The 22,644-nt window shown below is 42.7% G+C and overlaps 3 protein-coding genes across 3 annotated transcripts; 1 reads left to right on the top strand and 2 right to left on the bottom strand.

Annotated features, from left to right (window-relative positions):
• The first annotated feature begins 390 nt into the window (after positions 1 to 390).
• bricd5 (BRICHOS domain containing 5) lies at positions 391 to 4,463 on the top strand. Its single transcript, XM_041963378.1, has 6 exons — positions 391 to 515; positions 827 to 964; positions 1,038 to 1,187; positions 1,314 to 1,421; positions 2,714 to 2,864; positions 4,295 to 4,463. The coding sequence occupies exons 1-6, from the start codon at positions 462 to 464 to the stop codon at positions 4,387 to 4,389; spliced, it is 696 nt and encodes a 231-aa protein (XP_041819312.1). The 5' UTR covers positions 391 to 461; the 3' UTR covers positions 4,390 to 4,463.
• A 434-nt stretch (positions 4,464 to 4,897) lies between these two features.
• mlst8 (MTOR associated protein, LST8 homolog (S. cerevisiae)) lies at positions 4,898 to 8,743 on the bottom strand. Its single transcript, XM_041962963.1, has 9 exons — positions 8,693 to 8,743; positions 8,220 to 8,393; positions 7,458 to 7,509; positions 7,178 to 7,340; positions 7,020 to 7,095; positions 6,721 to 6,873; positions 6,503 to 6,627; positions 6,081 to 6,244; positions 4,898 to 5,589 (listed from the first exon to the last, which is right to left on the bottom strand). Exons 2-9 carry the CDS (start codon positions 8,346 to 8,348, stop codon positions 5,471 to 5,473), a joined length of 981 nt encoding a protein of 326 aa, XP_041818897.1. The 5' UTR covers positions 8,349 to 8,393; positions 8,693 to 8,743; the 3' UTR covers positions 4,898 to 5,470.
• A 968-nt stretch (positions 8,744 to 9,711) lies between these two features.
• On the bottom strand, positions 9,712 to 16,396 carry meiob (meiosis specific with OB-fold). Its single transcript, XM_041963205.1, has 13 exons — positions 16,340 to 16,396; positions 16,055 to 16,112; positions 15,726 to 15,857; positions 15,486 to 15,558; positions 15,099 to 15,294; positions 12,375 to 12,475; positions 12,101 to 12,153; positions 11,818 to 11,913; positions 11,528 to 11,620; positions 10,630 to 10,774; positions 10,320 to 10,506; positions 9,919 to 10,005; positions 9,712 to 9,825 (listed from the first exon to the last, which is right to left on the bottom strand). The coding sequence occupies exons 1-13, from the start codon at positions 16,394 to 16,396 to the stop codon at positions 9,712 to 9,714; spliced, it is 1,392 nt and encodes a 463-aa protein (XP_041819139.1).
• Positions 16,397 to 22,644: the final 6,248 nt, after the last annotated feature.

The following is a 22,644-nucleotide window of genomic DNA, read 5'->3' as shown; positions in this document are numbered from 1 at the left end:
CTCACCTGATGAGAGAGGCTTTCCAAGCTGCGTCTGCCTCACCCCTTTGTCCATTGTCTGGCCTGGGGAGGGTGGCCAATTCCTCTCGTGTAAGTGTATGTTTGAGTGAGGGGGGGGTGGGGGCAGAGGAAAGATGGATGATGTTAGAGAGGCATATTAAGTCATATAAGACAGGGAAGACAAAAAAAGGGAGAAATTGCAGGAAGACAAAAAGTGGAAAATGGAGTTTGGCGAGATGCAGGGTTTTGTGTGAAGTGGGTGACTGTTTTGGGAGGGAAACGGTGAGGGCAAAGGAGGAGGTGGAGGAGGAGGAGGAGAGGAGGGGGGAAGGAGGTCTGCAGGGACAAAGAGAAGCTGGCCAGGTGTACCGAGTCTCAGTCAGCGCTGGACATGACCACAGCTCCATGCCGATAGCTACGAGAAGGGAGCAGACCGAGTGAGGAGCCGTCAAGGGACACAGGATGGTGAGGTGTTGGAAACATTCAGACGGCCGTTTGGAGGAAGCACAGTGCACGGTAAGCAGATTTAGCAGAACAGCAACTACTGACTGAGGAAATATGTGCATTTAAATCTGGCAAACAGGTTAAAGCAGAAAACTTCTGATTTTTGCTTACATGCAAATTCAGGCACTTTTGTTACCCTTCAGACCAGCAACCTGTTGCATGATAGGATGTGACTTAGAGATCTGCTTTAAGCACAATTTCTGAGCAGCCAGTCAGAGTTCACATGAAGTCAGCTGGAGGCCTGTGTTTGTGTCCCATACTAAGATGTCAAGTATTGTTGAAATAGCTTGTTACTGCTGCTTGTGTGTGGAAACGTCTCTCAGGATGGGGGCTCTGCTGCATCCTCCCAGTCCCACTTCCCGCACAAGGCATTCTGGGTCAGCCTGTCGGCCTCTCTGCTCCTGGTCATCGTTGCCCTCGGCTTGACGGGCCACCTGGGGCTGTGGCAGCCTCACTCTCAGGTATATGCGACGGTCCAGAACAGCCCCTGAGTGTTGTCCCAGTGAGTATTTCTGACCCGTCTGTTTTTGTTAGTCCGCACAGATTGTCCGGATCACAGTTCCAGATCAGGCTGGAGTTCTGATCAACCAGTCGGCCGTCGTGGACCCGCAGAACGACCTGGTGACCTTTTCTGTGACCTCACCAGCAAATCAGACATCAACTGTGCTCTTTGATATCAAACATGTACGTCCGGGTGATATGCATGAGATTGTTATGTTTTATGGTTTAAGTGTGCCTGACTGACAAAAAGCAAGAAGGTCTGCAGACCGCGATGGGAAACAGGTCTGATGGTGTGCTGTTGTGTTGCAGGGTTTGATATGTTACAAACCTGTGGACCAGGAGAGCTGCTTCCTGCGAAAGATGGAGGAGTCTGACTACGACAACGTGCGCTCCCTCCTCCACCAGTCAGAGCACAAGGTAACGGGCAGCGGCGCTTCAACACGTGAGAACCGAGCCGTCGTGTTACATAATAGGGTCTCCCTCGCTGCACTCAGGATATGTGAGACCACAAAGCTCAACGTGGAAAAAGCCACCAAAGGGCAAACGAAAGAAAAAGAAAGTTGTGGTTGCCCTTTTACGCTCTGCCAGGCGTTTCTAAAGTCGCCCACTCTAATGTGTGAACTGGCATTCCTGCCCGCGACTCATAGCTTTACCCCAAACGCGCCGCTGAGCCGGGGCCTGCTGGGTTTCATGGGTTTTGCATGACTTCCCGGCTGCTCTGCGCAGATCCTCGAAGATCAAGTATAGCCTCCCTCTCTTGCCTCCACGGCTGAATTCCTCAGCACATCTGATCCCTCCAGGCCCCCTCTGCTTTGCCCGGGATCCTCTTACAGGAGGCCGCGGCAGCGAGCCCGAGCACCGGAGCGGGCACAATGGTCACTCTGTGTGAGGGCTCTTTGGCTTTTAAGACTCCTCTGTTGAATTAAGATATGGCCCGGTGCATTGGCTGGTCAGGGGAGGGCCTGTGTGTGCATGTATGTGTCTGCTTTGTGGCCAGTACCTGGACCTCTGATATCGACGCCCGTGTTCTATCTTGATTTTCAATTGTGATTTTGACAATATGAGTATTTGAAAGCTGTGGTTTAAATAGAGGCCAGAGACCCTGCAGGTAAACTATGATGGGGTCCAGTTTCTCCTTCTTATCATCTTTTTCTCTTTTTTTGCACAATAGCCCATTCCACGCATCAAAAGCAGAGTCTCGGGGTGTTTTTGTGGTCCTGTCTGCCGGTGTCACGTATCTCATGCAGCTCCTCAGTACTCAAACCTAGCTGCTGATTGGGGCCATTTAATCTACAAAAGGAGGGACAGGCCCCGTATGGATGGAGAGCAGCTGTGTTCGTCCCTCTGCTCTGCAGCACAATGACCCTCTTGGTTGGAAAACTGGTTGTTACGTGACCCACTTGAGCATAACAGCACTTTAAGTGGCTCACTATCAGAGCCAATCAGAGGTGTAAGTGCTGCAATTACACACAGCCTTTGTGACGAATAAGGGCGCAAATGTGCAGCCCTGTTGACCTCATCGGCAAAGATATGAGGCTAATAGCAGCTTGAGTTTCAGTCTTCTTCATATCTTCCCGCTTTGAGTCCCAGTTATTCATTTTACTTTGTCACCGTTGAGCTGAATATGATCTCTCACACTTATTAAATGAAACAAAAGTCTCGGTCTGTTGGGGACTCCCTGTGAGATATTGCGACACTGTCCTCAGCAGAGTCAGTTCCAGCTGTCTGGGAACGGGACCCAGAGGCGGACGGAGTTCCTGGGAGTGCTGGCGGCCGGTCAGGTGGACGTGTCCACGCTGGAGGAGCCCATTCAGGGTCTGTGTCAGGACAGCTCCGTCCACTGGACCAAGAGGGCAGAGGGTGAGGACAGCCAGACATTCACATCAAATGTCATGTTAAAAAAAAAAAAAGGCGAGGGGGGATCAAACCTGTTCACCACCCTGTTTATAAAGTAGCTGTCTCTGTGCCACAGAAGTCCATTGTTGTCCACAAACTATTAAAAACACGCCAGTGAGTAACACTATTAGACATGTAATCATGAACAGACACTGTAGTTTATTTGGACTCAATCCCAAAGACACTATCACACTGTTAAATACTTCGAGAGAGCCAAATGTGTATTCATCCACCACCCAAAATAGTTCCCAACAAATGCACTATTTACTCCTTGCTGACTGTTGTTTGTTAACGGCTACAGTGCCCAGCTGTTTCATTGGCCTTAGCCTTAAACAAGGCGCCTTAAGCCCTAAAGACAAATCATAACATTAATACAATCCATCCTATGTATTTCTGACTAGTTTTTAAAGATTTTATGTCTTCAGCACAAACGAATGTGCTTCGGGCTGAAGACATGGTAGACACAGTTCAGACACAGACTGCCACATTGTTGCTTTTGGTCTTTTCGTGGCATTTGCTGGCAACAAGAAATACACAGAATGATGCCAGCTATATCTTTAAATCCTGGTCCAACAAGTTAAACTGATGTGGTTTTCACTGAGCTGCTGATTTCTGAAATGGTCTCACTGGAGTAGCAGGATGCCCCCTGCCCAGAGAGAAGTAAGTAATCCTTTGCTCAATGTCAAAACCAGTCAGGCTGCAAAGATGGTTTCAATTATCAGCTCATCTGATCAGTATTCCCTTGTCTGGCACTAAAATTATTCATTGATTATGTCCTGCCGTTCAACAAATCAATTAACACAGATTTAATGATGGAACAGACATTATTCTGATCTACCGTATGGTTTTATTTTCACTGTGTGCTGACATCTTGGATGTAAGTGTCAAATGGCACATTAAACATTAGCAGAGGATGCCTGGTCATAGCACACAGCAGCTCCCACAGACAGTGTGCAGAGGGAGGCTTTAAATTTAGTCAACTGAAACCTAAGCTATGATGCCCCGTGACCTTTACATTGATGCAGCGAATGACAGGCTGAAAAAAACATTATATTCACTGTACAGTCTACATGTGTTGCTGGGGACAAACTGCCCCCGTACAGAAGCAGCTTCGATGATTGGGCTGATTTAACATGGTCAATTGTGCCTAAATGGTTTCAGATTTGTGACTAATTAATTGATTTATTACCTTATCATTCATGCAAGTTGCTAGCAGTGTGAAATATAGGTAATGTTTGCAGAAGTAAGGGATTATATTCTGAATGTAGGAAGGTGGGATGTTATTCCATCCTTCATGGTCTCTACAGTCCCACAGTAACAGTAATTGCTGCTCGGTCTCCGCTGTGATGGCCTGTTTGAGGATTTTCTCACTGTGGTCTCTGTGTTGTTCTCAGGCCCGGGCAAACAGAGGCTGGTCTACTTCTGCATCGACATCTGCTTCCCCAGCAACATCTGCGTGTCCGTGTGCTTCTACTACCTACCAGAGTGACTGTGCATTCTCCTCCTCGTCTCCCAGCAAAAGATCAGGGAAACAAAGTTGTCTTTTTAGCTCCCTCTACAAGACAGAAAAAAACGAAAAAAAAAGAACAAAAGCCAGCTTTGACTGTTTCCTTTGTGCCATACAGCCGCCAGTAAACCAGTGAAGCAGCCAACCCTCCCAGTCCATTTCCATCCTTCCGAGAGAGAAGAGATGGAGACAGGCTGTCACGTTATCGCCAAAGCCCCGTCGTCACTCTCTTCATGCGTAATACCGTCTCTGGTGGCACACTTCAGAGATTACAGAGGAAAGATCCCGTTTTTTGTATGTGCCTCTGATCGTCTATCCTGTAACCCACTGCTGCAGTGTAATTATGTGTAACCGTTCCTGTTGAATGAGAGTGTTTTCTGTCTAATAAAAGACTGTTGTGTATTTTTTTGGCCAGCTTTTCTTCATTTGACTGAAAAAAACATTGGAAAAAAAAAAACAGGAGAGGACTTGAGGACTGTAAGGTCTTCTGTGAATGTCGTGTTTACTGTGGAATCACTTTCTGTACATCATTTTCTCTCCACGCCTAAAACACATGTGATCATCAAGAACAGTACAACATAACTGTGAATACAGAGAATCCAGTGAATTACATACATCATGCATGAGAACAATGTGGTCCTTTTATAACAATAAATACAGAGCACTATAAAAACAGAGCTGAAAAGGATCTCCTGTTGCGTAAAGAGTGAGAAAGTTAAAAACATAGAGGGAACCTGATTAATATAATCGTGCATCTTGATCTTCAACCAGTTTCTAAACTGTTGGTACAGATGTTCTCCCACACGACTTTCCTTTAACTTGGATTTTTACTGTATAAATTCCGGCCTTGCTGTGATGCTGAATACTTACAGGCACCCGGCAAGGAGGAGCACTGTAGACATCTTGAAACACAGCTGAGATTCATCGTAACGTTCAAACATGAGTCTCCAGATGATCGTCTCTGGGACCACTTTAAATAACTCCCATTAATGCCAACTGCACTTCTTCCAAAGAGTCCACTGCTTTTCCTGTCCTTGTTCCAACTCTGCACAGACTGTCTGCCTCAGCCCAGCACACTGTCATTGAAGGCCAGACACACCACGGCCTTCTGGTGGCCGCTGTATTCCCTCTTGATCTCCCCGGTCTCCACGCACCACAGGCGGGCCAGGTTGTCCGAGGAGGCTGTCGGATGGGAACAAGAGTCAGAACCTGAAACCTTTACCTGCTCCTCTCTAAAAGGCTAACGTCACTTAATCTGTGACTAAATGTGTTTAAGAAAAAAAAAACCCATCTCAATTGAGAAAACTTTTACAAACTGTTCCACACCTGCTCCTGCTCATGAGCATCTTCATCTAAAGCAAGTTTAAGGCAACTTCTTTGCAATCTGTTGTTTTCGAGTCACAGCGACAACAAGCAGCATCAGCCTGCTCATTTTACCATTTCTTGTTAACATTTGATTTTTCAGATTATACATAATTTATAACCTGAAACTTGAGAATTGTTCCCACACACTTTCAGTCCAAAATAAAAGTCTAATTCAATATCTCCTTTTAGGAGCGTGGGATCCTTGTGTTTATGTCTGAAGGCGAGTCACGACAGAATGGCTTCGATGTCAGTATACTGACAATGCATTGCAGTGATAGCCAATTTGCAATGTTTGTTCATGTACTAACCTGTGACAATATATTGGGAGTCTCCAGAGAAAGCACAGTCCCACATCCAGCCTCTTGATGTCTCTCCGGGATTGTTGCTCTTGATGCTCAGCTCCGTCATCAGCGAGAAATTGGACGTCCTCCAGATCTTACAGGTCTGGTCTGCTGAGCAGGTGGCCAGCAGACTGAAGATGAGCAACAGAAGAACTCAGTATGATCAGCAACAACATCACAGCAGGAAACTAACTTTCTTGTTAAATCCCAGAATGCCAAGTTAGTTTCACAATTTTACTCCTGCAGCATTTCACTAAAGTATTGCATAAGGCAAAGATGGCAACAAACAATTAAAGTCAAGCCATTTCTAGCTGCATTATCATTAGCTGTTACTCAAGAGTTAACCGACAGAGAAAGTCTTAAAGTGTGCAGAGGAGAGGGGAACTCACGTGGAATCAGGGCTGAACTTGCAGCGGAGGGAGTAGCGTTTGTGTGCAGGGATCTTGGTCTTGGGAATGAGCTGAGTCACCTCATCTCCGATGCCTCCAGCGAGGTTCCACACATAACAGTTCCCCTGTTGAAGGACGACAAAAGGACAGGAAGAGGCTGTTATTATAACTTAACGCATGAATAAGAAGGACCCTTTTGAGAATGTTTGGGGACTGACCGAGCTGTTGACCGCTGCCATGTAACTGGCATCTGGGTCAATGTGAACTGAGTTGACCGAGACCTCCGGCTCAGGGATCAGCTGTTCATTGTGGTCAGTCTTCAGATCCCAGATATGAATCACTCCACTCTGGTCTCCAACAATCAGCTCTGCCTGAAAAACAAACAACACCGACTGTTCACATACTTGTCCGGGCAGTAAGAACATACTCTACTTGATTTGCTATCACTGAGACTACTAAAATAACATGTAAACAATAGTATCACTGCCAACTCATGACTCAGTTTGCAATGTCTCACCTGGTTGGGATGCAGGCATACACAGTTGATTGGAGCATTGACCTGGAATATCCTCTGACACTGCAGATTTCTTGACCTGGGAGGACGGATCAAAGTTAAGATTTGCCAGATTTAGAGTGGATGTGTTTAGTGAGCATAGTGAGTTTAACTGAAAGTACCTGAGGTCCCATATGCGAGCCATACAATCTTCTCCTCCCGTGTACATCCAGCGTCCATCTTCATGGAAGCCCACAGATGTGATGTTCTTGCTAACGCCGTCGTAGTTGATCACAGGGTTGGGGTTGTTAGAGTTCAGGTCGTACATGCGGATGTGCTGATAACCTGAAACCACAGTGAAAATTAGCGGCTGTGAATTGAATTATGCAATGCAGGCTGTGCAGGATGCATGACACTAACATAAGAAATGAGGAGAGGGTTTGGTAAAAATTCTTAACCAACCTGCAGCTGCGATCATACTCCTGTCAGGTGTGACCTCGAGTGAATTTACTTGCTGGAAGCAAATGTTGAGGAAGTGGATTGTTTTGTTTGTCTGTATTTTACAGCTCGGATACAATTTGTCAACTTAAAACACTAAAAGCAGAAGGTCACCCTGTTCTGATGACACCATCTACATGGCATAACTTAACAAAACCAATTATAGGTCCCATGTCACCCAAATTCTTGCCTTCCTTCATTGGCTTCTGGTTAAATTCAGGATTGATTTTAAGATTATTTTAATAACTTAAAGGCTCGATATACAGTTATATTACAGAGCTACTGACTCCCTATACTCCAAGATGTAAACTAAGACCCTCTAACCTACCTTGCTAGTAGTTCCTAGGTCAAGGCTGGTGACTAAGGGCGACCAGGCTTTTGCCATTAGGAACCCTGCAATTCCTTGCCTGCAGAGATTCAGCTCGTCACCAGTTTTAAAATCATTGCTTATAACATTTTTTTTTTTTTACAGCAAAGCTTAGATAAACTTTCTTTTATTTTCCTTTTTTATTCTCTTAGTCTTTGTTTTATTCTGACATAATTTGTGAAGCACTTTGTAACCTTGTTCATATACGTGCTACATAATTAAAGTTATTGTTATTGTCATTTTAATAGACAAATTATGAAGCAGCTCCAAAGACAAAAATCAACATAAGGTCAGACATGTTTCTGTGTTTGTAGACTCTGCTATCACACTGCAAACTCTGTTAATCAGAGTAAGGATACAGAGTCCTGGTGCTGGACTGTCCTGGTGCAGATCCCGCTGTGGGCCTGCCAGAAACGGACAGTGTGGTCGTATCCAGCCGTGGCCAGAATGACCGGGTCGCTGCCCACCGTCCCCTGGTTCACATTCATGCTTCACTGCTGACTGTCAGTGCTCGGAGACAGGCATGTATGACACTGCGTGGAAACACAGGAGACGGTCAGCTGCTGCTGTTTTCTGACTGTCGGTAAAATTCACTTTAAACAGTAACGTAGCTTATTGTCACACTGTGGAAATTAAATATACAACTTGGAAGGCACTGGCTAACGTTAGCAAAGCAGCCTAGCTATGTTAAAGGGCCTTGCAATTCAGACAATTCGCTAACGTCTCTAATTCAAAAGCCAACACACTGTGACTATAACGATATTTCACTGTAGGACAATATTTATGACAACTTTGACCACAAAAAAGCACAAATCTGACAAACATTGATTACCTTAAGTTGTTCGTGTTGACGACAAATCAGTACGTCTCCGTAACGTGTCCCTTAGCAACATACGGCGATGATTCAAGAGTTCCGCTTTAAGAATCAGCGCTTTGCCGCCATCTACTGGCTGACTTCTAAATAGCAGGACAAGTGGACCGCAGCCGGGTACCACAAATTGCAGACTAATGTATATCATTGGATTAGAATTATTGATGCATTCATGTATACAGTACATCACTTCAATGCTGCAGTTGGCAATGATGGAGCTAATTGTAATTACTTTATACACTGCAGATAGCTTGTGAATTTCAGTCAGGGGTTCATTAAAGTCTTATCTGAACCTATAAGAATACATCATAATTTATTTGTTGCTTATGTTTTGCATTATTAATCGGATCTGCAAAGTAACCAGTAACTAAAGTTACCAATTAAATGTAGTAAGAAGTGCAATATTTGCCTCTGCAATGTACTGGATTAGAAGTAAAAGTAGCATGAATTTACCACAAGGACCTCAAAGTTGTATTGACAGTAGATACAGTACCTGAGTAAATGTAAATTACACCACAGCAAAAATATCCAGTTTCTTAATGAAATGCAGTCTATCAATACTAATGTAGCACCAACGAAAAGTACACTCTGATATGGATGTTGTTTGGAAAAAAAAAAAGAAAAATGTTATGATTGAAGTAATAATTGAGGCAACTTACACAGGAACATGCAACAACAGTAAACTTTAATTAGTCAGTTGCGGTGTTTTCAAATCTTCATCAAATACCAATTCAAGAACAATGAAGGTTGATTGAGACACTTGACACATAACATATTGACATATAACTGTTTTTAAACTCATACGTTAGTTTTTTAACAGATTTAAAAAGTCAAACAGGATGTTCTTTTTATTTAAATAATTAAGTTAAATAAATACATAAATAAAAACAGAACACAAAGCCCACATTTGTAAATGACTCTTTTTAACATGTCAGTCAGAACAGTGCAACACAGCAGGTAAAGCACAGCGTGTGCTGTGATCACAGCCGCTGCAGCAGGGCACACATGTGCTGTTTCACCTCTCCTGGGTCAGCCAGTGAGCAGGCCAGGACCACCGCCCTGATCCCACTCCTCACTTTAGTGGAGGGAAGTATCTACAACATGTGAGACTCTTTAAACATATGATATGCTTTAATAGCTAATCCACATAGCACAGAATCAAATATATATAGCTATAGCTAATGTACCTTCACATATATTTTGCATCTCTCCAAAAGGAACTTCCACTTCATTGCAGTCCGCTGGTCATCAGTCAAGCTGGTAAACTCCTCCGTCTGCAAACACACGAAATGAAAAAGCACAGATGTTAAAACTTTCATGTGCTAGAACTGCAACAAGAGTTTATTTGAATTAGAAGTGAAAAAAATAAAATCCTACATGATATTCCAGACCTGCAGAGTTTCAGTACTCTCCAGGACATCTCATTTGGAAACAGGAATATAATATAGCAGCGTAGTGTTCTTCATATTAGTTTTAACATGTACCGGTCTGTACCTCTCTTCTCTTATATTTTCTAATCCCTAGTCACAGGGGTTACAACATGCAGGCCTGAGGCTGAATAATCGTCCATGTGTGAAGTGGCACTGACCGTGCAGCCGAGTGCTTTTTCTGCCACTGGGCTCCTGAGGGCGCAGGCCTGCAGGGTGCCGGTATGGTCTGTGAAGTCCACCAGCAGGTCAAAGCCTGTAGACGCTGAAAAGGCCTGATCCCTCCCTGGACACAACTGGTTGGTGCAGCTCTGCAGGTCCCCCGTCGCCTGAAACTTACACCTGCAGCTGAGACACGAACGAAAACAGACTGATGAAGGAAATGTTTATTAATCTATTTTATTCTGCACGTTCAAACGATTGACGTCTAATCTAACGATGCATCCACTCTCTGCGCTTGTGTGAACTCACCACCGTGTCCTGATGACTTTTGAAACAGACGAGTCGAGGTCGAGCTTGGAGATGAAGCTGTACGTGATGCCAAAGAAAGCCTCTGGGTTCTCCTGGGCCTTCTGCTTCAGCTGGCTCACTGTGTACACGTCACTGATGGAGTCCACTGCAGAGACAAAGGCAGCCCCGCGATCAGGTCTGCAGTCTTTGCAGAACAGGCAGCAACACAGGCTGCACTTGTCATCTGATAATTTAATGTTACATCAGGACAAATTAAGTGACAGGGTGGTGATTATATTTCCTTCTTTTATTGTTGACAAATCCAATAAAAAGGCCAATGCAAACAGTGTGTTCATCCATCTGTCAATACTTCCACATGTTGAATGGCTCATGAGACAAATTGCGGTCAGTCCCAAGCCCCATTTGGTCGTACTATGATGTAAAGCTTTAAAAATTACGTAGTTTAAGTTTTAAAAAGGATCAGCAATTTCTTCACTGTTGTTTTTAAGAAGCGTTACTTTAACAGAAGTAAATCGTGTTTGTCGGGGACTATTTTCGGCCATGATCATTGACTGAAAATCAGCTAACACTGTGGCTCAGCGACGCAGGCAGCAGCTGTCAGTGAGATCCTTTCATTATTAGTTTTGGTCTTTTCGTGGGATTTGATTAAAGTAAGAAAAACATCACAAGACTTATCCCTTTAAAGTACAAAATATATGATATCAGCCATACTGCGGCCAGAACTTTTCAGAACTTTTAGAGAGTTACCTGTATCATGGAGTGCGATTACAGCACACAGAGAGCTGTCTATTAACATTATGACCCGGGAGGACATTTTAAAGAGGAAGACAGAAATAGAAGTAAGAGCTGACTGTAAAAAACAGTATCAGATTGAGGGGAATTCTTCGCTGTGACCTACCAGCCACATCCTCTGGCTTCTCATCTTGATCCAGAGCACCAGACTCAGACAGTTCTTTAGCGTAGCTGAACAGCAGGCTGGCCTCTCTGGTGTCTGAGAGCAAATGATTTACAACAACACACTCGCAACACTCTGCTTCACAGCAGGAAGAGGGTGTTTTTTTTTTCTTACACAGCACATGGGGGATTGGTTGGTTTCCCAGAATGGCACTTCATTTCATTGTGATCAATTGCACAATAGATATTTATGTCAGGTCTTATGTTTCTGTGCATGCTGCTGTGATATCTTACCAGGGTTGACAGTGATAATGGTTTTCGAGTTAACGGTTGCCGCCATGCCGTTGCGAAAGCTGTCAAAGCTAATCTTCGCGTCGGCTATGAAGAGCACTTTGAATGAAGAATGAAAGTTAAAACAACAGTGAGTTATCTTAAACATAAACACACAGTTAGGGCTCAGATATCCACGTCCATGTTTCTCTTCAGTGCAGTATGTTAATGGGACGTGACAGGCGGGAACAACAGTTAAATAAAGATTCATTTTGCGGCTGAGAGTGAGCAGCAGCTGTTAACCTACCCGTCTCCTTCGGTATCAAAGTTTGCATGAGCTGAATGGCTTCTCTGTCCCAGCTGCGAGTGAAACAGAGGTCAGGGAGTTGCTCAGGGGAGAGTGGAAATCAAACACACATGCAGGTTAATCGAAGGCTTCGTGTCACCAGAGTAAATTTTTGCGGTAACCCAAAGATACACGGCAGTGATCCAAGGGGACAGTGAGATGGAATATGGCACGGAAGCGACACAAGTAATAAATCTGCATTCATTTTCCAAATTAATAAACGAGCATGACGCACCAGACGAGGGGGAAGGAAGAGACGGAGTCATCAAAGAGCTTCACTTCCAGCCTCTGCCCTTTGCGTCTGTCTGAAGTGGTGAAGTGCTTCATCTCTCCAATCTGCCAAACGTAAACACAATCATCTGAAGTTCCTATCACAACATCGTCCCTCCCTGTAAGAAATGCAGCGACATTAAGTGTAGCCCCTGTCTGGCCCCTCTCTGAACTCAAAGGCATGTCTTTGGGGCCGTTATGGTAAGTCGCTATGTTAAAGGCAAACAACAAGCAGAGCAGCATGTGCCCACTCAGACAAAGCAGACACAGTGTAGTCTTTTAGGCAATGGATGAGATATGGATTAAGTAAATTTAGAAAGTCTGATAAGCTTGATTTTCAGCCACACTCATTGTCAAAAACGTCCCACTTCATGCTTATCAGGCCTCCCACCCCGGCCTTGATGACAGGTTCTAGGACTTTTCCATGACTGGCCTTTAAAATGTTGCATCGGACCGCTTTTTAACCACCCTTCCCTTCTTGTTAATGTTGTTATGAAGCTCAGGAAACTTTAACAACCTATTTTCCACCACAGTTGAGATTACAGTGGAGAAAAGACAGCTGAAAAACCAGATTCTAGTGCAATCAGTGTGTGAGGAAGATGGAAAACGCATTTTGGTTTGTCAATGAGTTTATCAATTTTTCCTCATGTTCGCTGTTTGAAAATCACCTCTCACAAATCAGTGAGATCCCAAAAAATTTCATTACCAGATGGAACCATCAACGGCCGACATTTATCTGATTGCAAATCACAACTGTTGGCCCAGCAGGATTAAAATTATTTCTTAAGAACCAGTTGAACATGCAAGTATCAAAAAACAAACTGATGGCCCTCAGTGCACATGCTCTCAAAGCAAACATCCACCCTAAAACACTCTGATAGACAACTTTAAGACATATTCTTCTTCTCAGCCAAACATCAACAAAGCTGTACCATGACTTTGAGTATTTCCTCCACAGCTACAGTCCTTGTCAGTCCTAGTGGATCAAAGTGCTGGCACCACTATTTTGCATTCTAGTTCAACAATCAATCAAACCAATCACAGAAGAAGAGCAGATACATTGTTGTCCACTAAGACAGACCAGTAAGGAAAGGAGTCAAACACGGTAAGTAAGGGGAACTGTTGCCAGTAAAGTATTTAGAGCAGGGGTCACCAACCTGGTGCCCATGGGCACCAGGTCGCCCACAGCATCCACATCAGTCGCCCGTAAGCCAGTTCTAAAAATAGCCCTAATCACGAATTAGCTATTCTATTCTTTTTGAATTACATTTACAGTGATGTACATTTAAAAACGAATACATAAAAACGTAAAAAAAAATGTATATCATAAAAAAAAGTTTAATATAGAAACTCTGACGTAGTATGGGTCAGAGGTCAGTCTAGTGCGCATGACAAACCAGCTTTGCTGAGATGAGCTTGTGAGCGCTGCAAAGATGAGGAGACGAACATGTTTTCTACCCACAAAAACATGGCAGAAAAAAGGAAGAAAACTTATCATTTTCACAGTGAATGGGAGGAAGAGTTCTTTTTACTAACGTGAAAGAAAACTGTGTGTGTCTCATTTGCGGTGCGACTGTGGCGACGGCTAAGCGGCACAACGTGGAGAGACACTTCAGTACATGTCACAAAAGCTACCAATAAAAACTGTTAGTGGCTAGTAAAAATTGAAAAAGATTTCCTGCAAAATGTTGTGGAAGTGATCATTTGAAAATGAAACAATTGGATATTGCATATTGAAGTGTATCTGTTTCCTACCTTGTTTAATCATTCTGAATAACTATTGTGATGGATCATATGCGATCAGTGTCTTCACATAGAATATCATTAATAATAATATAAAATTAAAGGTACACTGTGTAACTTTGTTATTTCAGAAGTGTATTATCAAAGTGGTAGCCCTTTGCATTACTCAGTGTCCTTGAAGTAGCTCTTAGTTTCAAAAAGGTTGGTGACCCCTGATTTAGAGAAATAGTTCAGCAGTTTGGGAAACATACTTCTTTGCTTTCTTACTGAGAGTTGGATTAGAAGATTGATAACACTCTCTGAGGCATTCAGTTACAATAAAGTCTGCCGACCACCTCCTCTAAAGCTCAATAATTAACATGCTACATCTTGTCCCAGCCACGAGGTAGTTGTTGTTTTTACACTTACATTTTTTAAAGTATTAAACAACCAAATTACAACATGTTAATTAGTGAGGTTTAGAGATGCTGGTACATGGATTTTGATATTTTTCCAGGTCTGCTCTTTCCCCCCATTTTCCAGTCTTCATGAGCTAAGTCACTGGCGGTTTCCGGAAGAGACAGACACGAGAGTGATATTTGTTGTTGTGTTTCTAAGTTTGTCTTTCAAAATCTCGCTCTATTCCTTTAGGATCCTCTCAGCACAATGCAGCATTGTTCTAAGACTTTTAGATTTTCTCAACTGGAAAAACAAACTGGCGTCGTTACCACCATTGTTTCACTCTCTCCATGTAACGTAGGAAATAACTAACTTAATAACTTAAATAAAAGTAGATAAGGAAGGTTTTTGGAGTTGAGGGCACACTAAACAAGTTAATTAAAAACTGTAAAAAAAAATAACTCCTAGAAATGCTTAAACTGATATATAAAACCATGAATGCATTCAAAGATGTGCTTTTCCTTTAAAACTATTTAAACTAAAAGACTGTGACCTTAAGGCGCCCTACCGACTTCACTGCAGCCAGCACATTTATCACTGTGCCATTCAGCCTCTCTCCATTGGCCACAATGTCTCCCAGAGAGTAGAAATCTCTGGAGTCCTTCACTGGCAGGTGGATGAGTGGCAGCAGCCTGTTGATGGCGTCTATGTCAGCACACAGACACACCTGGGAATGAGCCTCGGTCACCAGCAGCCTGTAGAGGCTGAGACAGCAGATTCAAGCCTTTGAACCAGCGAGTCCTCCAGACGACATCACAAACTGTTGCCTCACTTTTTATACAGCATTACACTGTGTTAACCTCACTACCCTTCAGCTATAAAATAACTATAAATAACTGCAGGGTGGGGATGACTCCAGTTCTTCTGTAACATCTGTATTCAAAGTGTTAATTACCTTGGTGTTGTGGGACAGAATCTGTCCCCTTTCTCTGGGTCCTTGCTGGCAACTAAAGGGTTTTCGATGATCACTGGAAGAAAGAAACAGATTTGTGGAAAGTTGATCTTTTTTTAAGATTTAAGGTTAAATATTTTTTTGTTACAGTTTTTTCTGTTTTTTTATAACTTGTTTTTCATCATATTAAAGAAATGTCTCATAAAACGCTGACAAATATTTCTGCCAAGAGAGCTTCCTCACCACAGTCTCCGATGCCGAAGCTGCTGGAGAGCCCGTTGATGTAGCCATCGTTTCCCCAGGCGGTCACATTAATAAAGAAGTCAGGTGAGTCCTTAACAGTGAAGCCAAAAGTGAATCTGTCTGTACCAATATCTGTGTTTCAGACAAATAGGTTCAGTTAGTGTTCAATGGAAAAGGAGAGGAGAGAAAAGCTAGAGAAGAGAGCAAACATAGGCTATCCATTCTCCAGAAGAGGGCGCTGGTGTACAAGACACGGAGGTGCCGTGCGGTCAGACAAATTTGTCACTGAAAGCAACAGCTTAGGTGCACTAATATAAAAAGATACACACTTTTTCTGTCAGGAAAGCTTTTGACATCAGTTTTCCCAATGATGATGCCTGCCACTTTCTGAAACAAAAATACATAACAAGGACAATAACAGTGTGCTGACTGTATTTTCACATTTCAACAGTTTACAAAATGAAGAGGCCTGATACACACCCTGTTTCACCGGTGCACAATTACAATTACAGAAAATCACCCCAGGCTATTAGACCCTGGTTTGCTTTAAGCGCTGCTGCAGAAGAAAAACATGACAAAACTGCTGTAACTGGCTGATAATCGCCTGAACTCACCGGATGGGAGAAGTTGGGATGCAGCTCAGAGATGGCAATGTAGGTCTGGGCAGCCATTTTGTTTATTCATTACTTATTCTCTATCCAGTCCAGTTTTCATTACAATTACAGAGCCTGTAAAATTAGGCGAAGAAATTAAAACAATGAGAGTGAACAGTTGAGTTTTAATTCCTCTTGCACAAAAACTATTAAAATCCCTTTTTCTGTGAGACATTAGTTTAAAACAAATACAAAAAGGTAGCTGACTTGTTGATTAAGTAGTAAGCTAGCTAACAGTGAAACAACGCTAACGTTAGCTGACTTGTTCACTGTCAACAATTCCTCCAACTGATGACTCGAGGTGACTGGAGGGATTTTGCCAGATTAATTTTAAGACTAGTTTGATTAAAATAGCTCATTTTCATCTGTACTTAAAATATTTTGCGGTTTTAATTTGTTTTATTTTTACCTGGATGGGTTTTCCCTCACAGTTAAATCAGTTTTTCGCGTCTAACCTGCTGCACGTGACAGAATTTGTAGAGATGATGCCTTCACTCGCACTCGGAAATTAAACAATTTCGCCAATCCTGATGGTAAAAAAAGATCAGTACAGCAGTACAAATGTCTGACAGCATAGAGGCTTTGTCACGTACTGATAGATACGATTTTGCAATATGTTTTAGGGCATGATCTGTATGTTATATACAGTATTATAGGCTATGCTGTCACTAATAAATGTGTTAATTTAAATGCCTGATACATACTTTCTTATCCTTATATCAAGCCACTAACAATAACATCAATAACATACAGCTTCCTTTTTTTTTTTTAACAAAATCAGCACGCATGACAAATATTACATATGTATAGCATATATCCTATAAAAGCTGTGGTCCTTTTGTTCTTTTCCTCAGAGGTAGTAAATGTTGCCTACATCCTACAGGCAGAAATTAAAACTTCATCATCTCAGCTTTCTTTGTGCAGTAAAATAAATAGATAAATAAATAGACCAATTAACTCCATTTATTTATCATCATCATAACTTCTCTACCGTCATCAGTCTGTTATTATTTTGCTGTATGAGCTCTGAACTGACGTTCACTCATGGAGACATTTATGAGAAGCACACAAAGACGAACATGCTTGCACACAACAAATTTTTCCTCCATTTCATCGATTAAAAAATATTTATGGATGAGGTTTTATTTGGTTATATTTCTGAAAAAGTCTATTGTTTAACTATAAATGTTTCTCCATAAAAAATTTCCATGAACATGAAACAAATCCTGCATTATTAACATTAGAATGAGACCCTGTTGTAATTAAACATCCAATGAATCCTAATTTGTTTTGAATATTTAGCTGTTTTCAGTATTTAGTGAGTAACGGTGCGTGTCAGGTAAAATCTTTATGGCAAAACGCTGTTTACACGAGGCTGTAATGAAAAGAGACCCGCACCACCTCATGTTTTGGTAGACTTTAGGTGATGTTGCCTAGGATGACAATTTCAACACACATTCAGAGCAGCAAACATCAGTACAGCTGAGCAAACATGCACGAAATGGGACTGAACAATACAACTGCTACCACTGATGGACCCGCTGACTGGAAGCTGTCAATGATACACACGTTCACCTTCCCAAAACACACACACACACATCACATTTGTACACAACATGAGTCATTCCTTTAAAAGTCTCGACTGTGGAAAGCATCCCAGCACCTCAGACTTTGATATTACGTTGATAATCCATCCAAGTCATCATTCAGAACATGGGATTTGTTCTCAGGCGGCTTTGCTGAGATGAATCTGACAGTTTCCTGGTATGTTTTGATGGCTAAAGCTGCATTTGACGCGTGATACTGTCTCCTACACCTCGGCAGGGATCAAGGTGTAACAGTAAACCCTTATTCAGCCTCACACAGCCTCGCTCCTCTTCCATGGTGACTAATCTTTGCGGTCGAGCGTTCGGATCGGATGTCTCCTCCCTGTGACTAATGTTGATTTTCAGGCGGTAATGTGTATGTTGATGTGATTCTACGGTCAATGTGTTCCTAATCACACTTAAAAAAAAAGGTGCTGTGGCTGTCGTGAAGGCATTTCCTAACACAAAAACACAACGTCAACATGGTGAGACGCGTCCTGATCAGACAGCCTGGTGTGTAACGTTCCATCACAGTATTGATGGACTTTGTATAACGCTGTTTGTATAATGTGAAACTGCACTGATTAAATACATTTACCTACACGGAAGAATCGATTTGCTATTTGCAACCGTGCCTGGCTATTCAAATGAAAGGAAATCTCAAATTCTAATTTCATTAGGTTTTTCTGACTACAGTTTGTGAGTCCATTAATCACTGCAGCACTGTAAAGCATCATGGGATAAATCAAGTGAGTCTAACTTTTGGTTCGATGATGTATCCTAATGAATTCATGGCCTCTCTTAATCTGCCATCAATCATACTTTGATTCAATATTCGGTCGGCTCCATTGAAGTGTTTTTAATGACTTGTTTGGATCTCTGTGTGATAAGCAGTCATAAGGTCTTGCTCATCGCTCCTGATGGCGCGACTTCGTTCAGAGCCAAGCAGGAAGTACCTGCAGGGTGTCGCGTCTGCGGGGCTGCAAGCAGTCACTGCAGGAATGCGCTGTGATTGGGTGGCCTCTCGGCGGCGGGTCGGCTCCCTGGAGGCCCTGCAGCCGTCTGACCACTCCTCGGCTATTAATCCATCATCTCGCAGTGTGTGTGTGTGTGTGTGTTCTACTGTGCACATTAGAGCATATGGTTATGTGTTGTGTGTATGCCTGTTATATTCATTGTCATGGAGGCACGATGAACACAGGGCTGCTCGAAGTGCACAAATTAGTCTCCATTGAAAATGAGGCATAATAACAGCAATCAGAGATGATGCTTTGTGTGGTTGTGATGTTAAAATAGTAGCGCGCCCTCAAATGTAGCCTAAAGCAGTAACACACCTTCAGGCTTGCAGTGTTGGAGGTCCTCAGCAGTGGGTGAAGCTGATTGAAATATACAACTTATTCATCTCAACTAAACGAAGCAGACTGTTCAAACACCACTTTCAAACATGCATCATGATGAATGTGACTGTTTTAGTAGTTAAGCTTTCTCCTATATGTCCATGTGTTATCCTGTTATATGCTATATTTGTGAATGATAGCTTGATATGTACCATATTAAATGACACGGTAGTGTATGAATTAGCTCCACCTCAACCAGCTACAACATTAAAAGGCTGCTCACATGTTAATGCCTCAGTAGTAAAAACGCTATCCAATAATCCAATAATAAGATATTGATTCATATAACACAGACGGGAGCCATTCTGCCACCAGCGCTTTAACTTATGAGACTTGAACCATACTGCGCCGGTCATACGCTCTTGTGCTTGAGTGAATTTTCTTAATGCAACCGTCCACTGGACCTCCACGATGGCACCAGACAGGAGGTTTGTGGTTCAGCTGCGCGCCCTGTGTAAAACACGAGACGAGAGGATGAAGCACAGACACCAGCGACTGCTCAGAGGCATGGCAACACAGAGACAACACAGAGCCAAGCTCAAGTCCTTCTAGAGCTGCGGGGATTCACAGGATGTGACAGCTACAGTTTTCTACCACAGCTTTCTTTGTCTAACAACAGAGCTGCACTGATTTATGGTTTGATCTTAATGACCATTTGTAATCAGGAAGTCTAAGAACTGGTGTTTATATACCCAAATGTGATGTACCAAAGGAAAAACCCATACACACGTGGCTTTACGCTATTGTAATTTAGGAAATGGGCAGACAAGCTGGAGTACTTTGGTTAGTGCACCGAAGGGTTTTACATCACATGCAAGCATGCACATATGCAGTATGTATAAGTGCACGCACACGAAGACAATAGAGCTATTGTGAGGAATGAAATAAGTTGTGTCGGTGCACCAACCTGAAAGAGATATTCTGTAAGGATCTAATGGAACCAATCATCATTATTTCATTGAATCCGATCATTAAAACATATTGGTCTGCATGAGCGCTGCTTGGTGAGCAATATCTTGGCGTGGCCCGAACTCCTACATCCAAGTATAGCTTTTGCAGTTGTTGGCAGCAGCCTGTGCAGTCTTTATTGGCTTCCAGAAGTGGAAGACGTCCAAACTACAAGTATGTGTACTCTGTAATTTCCCTGCCACCTGTGTGACTAACTATACTGTATGGCCGCTGCACCGTCGGGTCTGCTCGCAGCCATTGAATCCAGCTGGGCTCTGGTAGAACAATGCACTCTGTCTCCTCATCCCCATGTCCAGTGAGGACGGGGGGCAGTGCGGGGTGTGCGACTGTGGAGGAAACCTTAAATGATGTTAATAACATGCTGTTGAAAAGCAGCACAAAGACAGAAATCAGTGGCATGCATGATGTCAGATCCCATCATTATGCCACCACGCTGAGGTAATGGGAGGAACACTGTGGCATTGGTCATGTTACTGCTATGAGTCCTCTTGTTTTGCAGGTCCAGCCTATGAGACTGTGAGTTAGGCAGGAAACGTTACATTACATGACATAAAAAATGTGGCTCTTTTCTGTAGTGTGTTTTCAGGGAGCATTCGCACTCCGTGAGACACGAATGCTGTTTTGATGCAGCTGTGGTTTGGACTCTTTTATGTCGGCGTCCACACAAAACAGGTAACACCACCTGCTTCACGCCCAGCTCAGGCATGTTCTGCGTCTTCACGCTGTCTGGCTTGCGCAGTGATGGCTTTCATCCAGAACAGGGGATTATGGCAAACCCTTTTAACATTTAATCAGTAGGGCTGACAAGTAGCATTTTATTTTGCACAAGTGGAAACGGCTTTTCAAAGATGTCTCAGATATAATTGTTACTGGTATACATATAATTTTCACCTGCTACAACTGTATTACAGATATACGAAATCCAATTCTAGATATCTGGAACTACATTCTTACTAGTTACAATTGCAAGCCGACATCAATAATTTAATTTTGAATTTAATTTTAGGTATCTAGAATTCTATTTCTGATACCTGCAATCAAAGAAGATCTTTAGGCATCTACAGTGAACTTTTGAAATGAAATAAAAGAGCATTCTTGAATTAGGATTGCTTTGATTAAAAATTACATGTTTGCTTGGAACGTTTATGGACGTCTTGGCTTGAAATTCTTCCTAGTCAGAAAGCAGTTGTTGATATCATCAGTTGTTATTTCGGTTTCTGGTGAAATGTTCAAAGGGCTTGCCACAGAGGGGACAGGCAGCATCTTCAGCCTGTAGTCCAACTTCACAGACCTCTCAGCAACCATGGCTGGAGTCAATAACTGGCTGTGCATAGATAGTAATAATAAAAGAAGATGCTATGTAGCTATTCTCCCACAATGCAATGCACACACACACGAAAAAAAAAAAATAGAGGAGCTGCTCACATGGGGAAAAAATAGAGAAATTGTGTGTGATGGTGAAATAACTACACAAACAGCAAAAACAGATTAACTTGCAGTGACATTCCAAAGTCAGTTTAATATGTTTTAAATACTGAATAGGGTTAGTTTGTAGCATAGATTTGAGACACAGTGTAAGGGTCTATGCTTGATGCTCTGTGAGGCCTTTAGCAAGGCGCTGCTTTGAGCAAAATGCATCAGCATGCTCACAATCACCATGCAAACGTGCTGCTATTCAGCAAGTACAATGCTTCCCATGTTCATCATTTTATAGTAATCATGCTTACATTTGTAAATTAGCACTGAACATGAAGTAGAGTGGAGGATGATGGGAACGTCATTAGTTTTGCAGGTGCTTGTTCAAAAACCAAAGTACTGGACGCAGCATTTTGGTCGAATGGTGGCTCTGGAGAACTGTTAAGGAATCAGAATTGTTACAACTCATCCTGTGGTTGACATGAATCCAAATCTCATCACGCTCCACGGCAAAAAAGTGTGGATCATAAAGAAAAGATTAGAGAAAAAAAAGAGAGAGTTTTTCCTAATTCTTTCTACATGCACACACATCCCCCCAGCTCTCACTATAGTATATTTATAGCATATCGTTACTTTCTGATCTGAATTTGAAACGCAGCCTACAAGATGCTGGCCATGAGATATTTTATGGACAATAGTGGGACATTGTTCGCTCATCCTGAATCTTGATTTTCTGTTGGTGAGTGTGTGCAGCTTGTGCTTCGTGCGTGCGTGCATATGTAGTTTTTAGTAGCGAGTCCCAGAGCATCAGTCAATTCATACTTTTTACGCACCGAGACAAAAAAATCCCTCCTGATATACTGCCACTGTCAATGTAATGTTACCCAGAGAAAGCATT

Source organism: Chelmon rostratus, chromosome 21 (assembly GCF_017976325.1).
Source record: "Chelmon rostratus isolate fCheRos1 chromosome 21, fCheRos1.pri, whole genome shotgun sequence".
In the NCBI taxonomy this organism is placed as follows: domain Eukaryota; kingdom Metazoa; phylum Chordata; class Actinopteri; order Chaetodontiformes; family Chaetodontidae; genus Chelmon; species Chelmon rostratus.
Note: the sequence above shows the minus strand (reverse complement) of the source record. Positions and strands in the feature narration are given on the sequence as shown.

Excerpts from the sequence above, each read along its gene's own strand:
- bricd5 (XM_041963378.1), top strand. The coding sequence starts at position 462 with ATGGTGAGGTGTTGGAAACATTCAGACGGCCGTTTGGAGGAAGCACAG. Across the intron at positions 965-1,037 it reads TGTGGCAGCCTCACTCTCAG|TCCGCACAGATTGTCCGGAT; the intron begins GTATATGCGACG and ends TGTTTTTGTTAG. Across the intron at positions 1,422-2,713 it reads TCCACCAGTCAGAGCACAAG|AGTCAGTTCCAGCTGTCTGG; the intron begins GTAACGGGCAGC and ends TGTCCTCAGCAG.
- mlst8 (XM_041962963.1), bottom strand. The coding sequence starts at position 8,348 with ATGAATGTGAACCAGGGGACGGTGGGCAGCGACCCGGTCATTCTGGCC. Across the intron at positions 6,628-6,720 it reads TGGCAGCGGTCAACAGCTCG|GGGAACTGTTATGTGTGGAA; the intron begins GTCAGTCCCCAA and ends GTCCTTCAACAG. Across the intron at positions 5,590-6,080 it reads CTCCCAATATATTGTCACAG|CCTCCTCGGACAACCTGGCC; the intron begins GTTAGTACATGA and ends CCCATCCGACAG.
- meiob (XM_041963205.1), bottom strand. The coding sequence starts at position 16,396 with ATGGCTGCCCAGACCTACATTGCCATCTCTGAGCTGCATCCCAACTTC. Across the intron at positions 15,295-15,485 it reads TTCTGTCCCACAACACCAAG|CCTCTACAGGCTGCTGGTGA; the intron begins GTAATTAACACT and ends CTGCTGTCTCAG. Across the intron at positions 11,621-11,817 it reads CATTATCACTGTCAACCCTG|ACACCAGAGAGGCCAGCCTG; the intron begins GTAAGATATCAC and ends ATTTGCTCTCAG.